The sequence below is a fragment of the Acyrthosiphon pisum genome, chromosome X (genome assembly GCF_005508785.2).
Source record: "Acyrthosiphon pisum isolate AL4f chromosome X, pea_aphid_22Mar2018_4r6ur, whole genome shotgun sequence".
Taxonomy (NCBI): Eukaryota; Metazoa; Arthropoda; class Insecta; order Hemiptera; family Aphididae; genus Acyrthosiphon; species Acyrthosiphon pisum.
Window position 1 is genome coordinate 121699672 of NC_042493.1, and position 7205 is coordinate 121706876.

At 32.0% G+C, this 7205-nt stretch overlaps 1 protein-coding gene across 2 annotated transcripts; it reads right to left on the bottom strand.

The window, feature by feature from the left end:
• Positions 1-30: 30 nt before the first annotated feature.
• Positions 31-3062, bottom strand: LOC100571223. Of its 2 annotated transcripts, none has more exons than XM_029492710.1 (3): positions 2238-3062; positions 322-428; positions 31-244 (listed from the first exon to the last, which is right to left on the bottom strand). In XM_029492710.1, exons 1-3 carry the CDS (start codon positions 2265-2267, stop codon positions 55-57), a joined length of 327 nt encoding a protein of 108 aa, XP_029348570.1. In that variant the 5' UTR covers positions 2268-3062; the 3' UTR covers positions 31-54. The 2 variants fall into 2 exon arrangements, with proteins under 2 accessions (XP_029348570.1, XP_029348569.1); XM_029492709.1 differs by having other exon boundaries at positions 40-247; positions 2238-2891.
• Positions 3063-7205: the final 4143 nt, after the last annotated feature.

Genomic DNA, 7205 nt, shown 5'->3' on the forward strand with positions numbered 1-7205 from the left:
CCACCATTTAATAAAAATTTCTGGCTATGCCCCTGTATTCATAACTATAGAGAATCATACAATATATAACAAATAAAATATACTTCTATAATTAAAAACAAATTTAGGAATACCTGTTTCAGGAATGACTGCCCATTTTAAAATCGTTTTATAATTTTCTTTCGGAGTCGATAGATTAATCTCATATGGATTTGATTTTTCGTCCTGATCAACTTTTGTAGTATTATTGTCTTCAAATGAGGGACTACTAAACAAACATAATTAATATAATGTTTTCATTATTTATTGATTTGTTTCTTAGAATTAATATTAAATACATACCAATAACTATCTGGGTACCTGGGGATTATTTTTTTGTTTTTATTATCGATAAAGAATTGAATGAGGTCCATGTCCTCGTTACCTCCAAGGTCCAATATTACTTCTTCCTATGATACAAAATATTAAAATTATTAATAAATGATTATCATGAAATATACAAAGATACATAATAATAACCTTCTTGTACAGCTATGTACTTCGCATAATTTGAGCAATTTAGGTGCCTATTATTGAACATGAACAACATAATATGAAGGTTAGGTTAACTTAATTTGAACCATTAGCAATATTTTAAATACACCCACATAACAATATGTTATTACTTATTATATTGATATTAATTGGTTAGCATAATTCAGCTCGGGGCATTAATGAGATATTCCTTTTAACAAAGGTGGGAATTTAACTAGTTAAAAGCTAAGGTTAAGTTAATAAGTTATATTTTTTTTTTAACTATTTAGCTTAACTAGTTTAACTGGCAGTTTAATTGACTTAACTTTTCTAGGTTTACATTTTAAAAATAATCCATCAAGTTAAAAAATTTGGACAATTTTGGTTTTCATGTTTTTATACCTATTAATACTAAAATAAGAATAAAAATAATCCAATACATACTATAATAATACAAACATTTCTGTTATTTTTATTGATAAAATAATTTTGTAAATAGGTAGATACATAACATTATTTTAGTATATTAAATAAGTATGCGTAATATTAAATGTCTTTAAATTGCTATTTGATATAAAAAAATTAATATTTGTTAAATTAATTGTGATGTGTTGTTATAGTTTAAATATTTAATAAAAGTAAAGTAAAGTTGTTATTTACACTGTACATTATGTTGAAAGTTCAATACAATCGTTTATTATAATTTAGGAAATAAGGCAGTCACTGTTTATGTGATCCATATACTAATTTAAAAAAGTAGGTTAACTTTTTTTAAACTGAGTTAAGTTAATATTTTTTTTCCATATTAACTTTTATCTTATTGAACTTAAGTCCTCTTAACTTAATTTAAGTTAATTATTTTCATTAACCTGCCTACCTTTGCCTGTTAACACCCAATATTAACAAGGTAGGTATCCCAAGAACAGCAGAGATGTGAATATAGGACATTTAGGAACCTTAATTTTAATCGACAAACTTCAGATATGAATGTCCTAGGATGTCCAATTTAAAATAATTATTCTATAGAACATAATTCAATAACTGATTAATTGATCAGCTATGTTCAATTAATGTACCTATCCTAAAAAATTATATTTAACAAAACCAGACTCTGGCCAAACATTGTATGTCCTGTATTCCTCTTATTCATATTGCCTTTCCGTGAACGACACATAGGTATCTCTGCACTTTCCACAATACTAGCAAGATCTGTGACGTTCACAATCCTCTTATCACTCTCACTCTCGAGCCATCAAACTTCACACACTTTTATCATTTCTAAATTCTATTAATTTTTCTTTTACTCTCAACAAAAATGCATTATTCTTCAGTAATTATTCTTCTTCAATTACACAGGCCTTCTAATCCATTAAACAATGATTTTGCAAAAATATTCTTACTTCACAAATTGATTGAGACAAATATTAAAAGACTACCTAGTTAAATAAAAAATAAAAATTTGCTAAATAATCAAAATTTTAAAATTATTTTAATTGCTTTAATTGGAACCTCATGTGTAGTATTTATGTAGTATGTTTATCGCTTTATTAAAATGTTTAATATTCCATAGCTAAAATAGACATCCCTACGAGAGCATATAATAGTAAATAAGTAAATAAGTCGAGTATTTAAAACCATTGCCCCGTGCCCTAGAGTCAACAGGTCATCAACATATTACTCTAAACATCTTTGACTTAGTAATTATTTATCAGTAATAAATAAAAATAATAAATTCGAATACCTACCTCATCCTGAACCACCTCACGATCCGCCATTGTAAATTAGTGTGTATAGAACTGCAATACACTGGGTCTCGATTTGTGCACAAGTCGAGTAAGTAGGCGGTAAGGTATTTGCGTTAACTTCCAATGTAGGTTCTTCAGTACTTTACGTCACGAGATACCTATACAGTGTACGTATTAGGTATAGGTATGACAGGCGGTTCCAGTGAAATGTAGCGAGCGAGCCAGCAGTGAGGAATACGAAAAACTTTCAGGATATTCTGTGCCTAGTTGCGCTAGTGGTCGACGGCGGTGGAGTGGTTCGATTACGCAATACTGGCCACCGGAGCCCGGACGGCGCGCTCGGCGTTTAATGGCGTCGGCAATCGGCACACCGTAAAATAGCGTAAACGAAGTCTCGTCAACGACAAATGGCGGCGGTGCGGATACCGTGTGAATTGAGGGACAAGATAAACCGTAGCTAGCTATTATCGTCTATATTAGTCTATATTATGACCGTACAATCGATTCTAAAACAATAATAATATGAACACCGACAGCAGACCGACAGGGACTGGAAATGCGAGCGGACTGAGCGGATTGCGCGTCTTCCGACTTTCAGAAATCTATGAATATCGCTCTCCTCACCCCCCGCAGCCTAGAGGACAAAGAACCGGGATGCGGCGGGGGCGAGTGACCAATCATCGCCAGCCGCCGGGCCGACGGAACGCCCAGAGCGAGATGAACGACAACGGGACGATAGAGCCCGATAGAACCGTTCAACAGTTGTCTGCGCATGTCTCTCGAGCGTAATCGATACAGCTTTATTTTTCAATATAGCGTCGTATACAGAACCGTACAAAAACAGTTGTGTACTAGGGTAGCCGAGAGGGGAGGGGAAGCGAAATTGAATCCCACTCGTGTATACAGGGTGTAACGGAAGGACCTGACAAACGAAAAACGAAAGATTGTATTACCGCGTATTACCGCGACGTGTGTGGTGTGTCGCCCAAATAATAATTTTTATTTATATTGTAGGTATAACAAATATGTAAATTAAATTATTATGGTGTTGAGACGTAGGTACCTAATTGTAAAAGTCACAGACAAAAAAAAATAATAGTAAAGACAATCCCGTTCTCGATTGATGTTGTATATAGGTACAATACTGTTACTTTTACAAAAATGCATTTTAATTGTTACACCTAAGTGTGTCGCCATTTTTATGGATATTAATTATTAGGGAGTCGTCGAAAAAGAAGTTTGAGAAACACCGAGATAGACGATATCGACGTGCATGTCAACCATAATATTCTGTCGCACGTTTTACAATTTTTACATAATAATATACAGCCACGGATATATAAAACAAATATAGTTAGCTGAACTAGTCAGATAGCCGACTTGATGAGTATATTGAAGCCGGGCAGCCATAATATTATGTCTATAGGACAAAATACGATTGATTAATACATGACCTTTATATAACCTTCGTCGAATATAATATTGTTTTATGGTAACAACGTTAGATCATAATTTATTATACTATGGATGGAGCTACGGCGTATTATATTCATACAAAAAGTTGTTGCCAACATCGGCCACGAGTCTCTGGTTTAGGTGCTTGTTCTGTGCGTGCGCAAAGTTACTCGTCGCATATGTTTGTCGTTTGGGTTATTAATGATATTATAATCTATGATAGTATAATACAGCCATACAGGGGTCGGAAACCCGGGGCCCTCATTGTAATAATTGTATGTAATACACGAGTAAAATTTATAATAATTATAAAAATTATAAATTACAAATTATTTGTATACAAATCACGAATTAATATATTATGAATTGGTAAACGGCGGGTTAAAAGTTAAAATTTTAAATACCTTGTTAAATTAGTAGTCCTAAAATCAAACGCTAGTGGTTAATGTTAATTTTAACAGCCGTTTTATACAGTCACTGAGTAAAACAATTTGTAAGCCGTATGGTAGTTATAACTTTTATAAGTAAATTAAGAGTCCTACAATTCCGTAATTTAAAATTAATAATTTTACCTTCAGCCATATGATAAATACATTTTCTAGACAACTCAGTTTTTTGAGAATTGAATTGTGAAAAAATAGAAGATAGTATAAAGTTGTTATGATAACATTAATAAAAAATAAATTCGTATATTATATTATAGGTGTACGGCTAAAATCATTTGGCAAAATGTGTTCGTCCAATATATTATGAAATCTCATCTATTCTATATTATGTTTATCGATCATGACTTATATCATTAAATAAACGCATAATGCTATCAATAGGTTATCGTGGTATTTTATGAATACATTGTGAGAAATAGGGGCCGTGCGCATTAGAGCTGTACCTATAATAGAGGAGGGATGGCGAACCTATGTCACGCATTATTTCAGTGACTCGCCAATTTAAAATATAATTCATAATTTTTACATTTTTACTCCAAAAAAATCACTGATAATTTGAAACTATCTTTAACTTATTATTGGAACATATCGTAAGATATTGTAATCTGTACTTTCCATTTTCTAAGCTCGTAAATTATTAGATTAGATTATAAATAAATTCGTTTATCACGTTTACGTAAAAACGTAGGTACAACAGAACAGTCGACAGTCAACAGATAGTTTCTGATGTCTAAACGACGACAAAAAAAAAAGGTATGCAATGTTTCTGACACGCGAGGCAAATAAATTCAAACCAAACATTTTGATTTGACACGCAGTTATCAAAAGGTTCGCCGTCCCTGCTATAGAGGGTCGGCTATCCATAGTAGGTATTGATTCTTAATTTCTAAAATCTCCGGTATGAATTTAAATATTTTTGGATTCTCGCTTTTATCATAATTATTGGTGCATCGCATAGTTGTCGGCAACGTAAACCGTAGTACGTCGTACGTTATAGTTTTTTTTATTTTCCGACCGGTGCGACTGGCCGCGGACAGATCGTTATGAAATGTGTGTGTGTTGCAAGTGTGTAGTGTTGGGGTGTAATAACTTAACTTACATTACAAGTTACTATGTAATGAAATTTATTTTTTAAGTAATTCGACGGTAGGTAGTTTAAGTAACTTTTTTGTAGCTATTATTACTAAATTACTCGTTACTTTATTTTTGTTTAATATACAATTTCACAACGTATTGATAATATTATTGTGTGTAAATATTAATATATATATATATATATATATATCATATAACTTATAAGTACCTATTTTAATTTATAAATAACATTTTCTGAGCAGTTATCTGTTCGTTATATTTTGACGATAAAGCGTTACTTTTAGAATGGAATTTTTATATTTTCTTTGTGTCGTATCGTCGCGGACGGCTCACGCTGTATAGTTGTAGGCGTCTGCGCGTACAGCAGCGTTGTTGGAACGATCAATAATAATAATATTAATAGTGTGGGTGGCGCTGGGCGTTGGCTGCTACCAGTCACGCAATGCGACTGAGAATAATTCCGCTACTGTTTCCCGGATGGGTGACCTGCACCCGGGTTTGTAGTAGTAAAAACCTTGCCACATATATAGGTACGTATTTTCTTACCTAGTGTTACAACCCTAACAACACCTTACCATACCAATCATGCCGACCACAGTTCATAATCTCCAACAATAGCTAATGGTCATAATATAGTCGCCGGGCTTAAGTTCAATGAAATAAAAATTCATTATAATAATAATAATAATAATAATAGTGTAGCAAAATGAGTATCTGTTAATAATTTCATATTGTTGATTGTCATTATTATTATCTGTAGTACGTGTGAATTTAAATATTTACATTTAAATAGGGTGACCATAGTCCCTGTGTTTTATACAGGATTGACCTTTATTTCAGCTTTGTGTCCTGTTGTCTTTGCAAACTTTTTTTTTTCGGGATGCTTTTTGTCCTGTAATTTAAAGTCTATCCCGTCTCTTCGACTTTTATAAAAGGTTTTTCGCTCTAAAACCACTCAGTCAGCCGTGTTTTTAGAACCAAAAAAAAAATAAGTTTTTACTCACAGCCGCGGCTGTCACGCCAATACGGTCAATGCAAGGACGGACGCTGGCAGCGTATAATAAAATCGAGCATAATTTTATTTCTTTTCAATTCATTTGAATAATAATAATAATTATAATAATATGAACATAATAGGTACTTAATTTATAATATTATAAACATAATGCAACGACGTGCGATGCGCACACAGCCGAAACAGACCAGCCTTGACCTGCGGCGGCATGCGTGCCTGGATGTCGGAGCTAGGAGGGGACAAACGCTGCCGCTAGAAACGATGGCAGCACTTGACAGCCGTAGTTAAATTTTTTTTTACTGTAAAACATGCCAATTTAGTTCTAATAAATCTTTTATGTACGAGACACAACGAAAAATATTAAAACCCATATTAGGTATTCTATTCGATTAGTTCAAATTGGAAATATTTGATTTTTATCATGTTTGAAAATATGTGAGCATATTATTATTTAAGTGTAATATTATGCGGTAAAAACAATTTTTAATCAGTATTTTTACCATCTATTATTTGTAATAGTTCTCTATTCCCAACACTGGAATAATTTCGTACAATCATTTGAAATTCATTTTTTACGACGGATATTCAATCGTTAGCTAATAATTTCTCCTCAAACGATTTCCGATATTTTGTTGTAATTCAAAAATTAACCATAAATATATACTTAAAATTTTCACAAAATGATTATGATTAAATATTAAAATGTCTGTAGGTAACTACATGATAAAATGTTCAAAATATTTCGACTCTTTATTACCTATTTAAAGACATTTGAAATTTTGAAAAAAAAAATCAATCAATTTTTGCCGGGTCTAAAAGCTTGAACAATTTATAAGTTGTTATAATAACAATTTTTAAATAATGAAAATAAGTTATGTACGATTATTATTTTTTGTAAGCATTTTAAGTAGGTACAGATTTTTACAAAATCAGTCAGTACCGTGAACATTTGCAAAT

Excerpts from the sequence above, each read along its gene's own strand:
- LOC100571223 (XM_029492709.1), bottom strand. The coding sequence starts at position 2,267 with ATGGCGGATCGTGAGGTGGTTCAGGATGAG. Across the intron at positions 429-2,237 it reads GTGAGGTGGTTCAGGATGAG|GAAGAAGTAATATTGGACCT; the intron begins GTAGGTATTCGA and ends TTTGTATCATAG. Across the intron at positions 248-321 it reads AGGTACCCAGATAGTTATTG|TAGTCCCTCATTTGAAGACA; the intron begins GTATGTATTTAA and ends ATGTTTGTTTAG.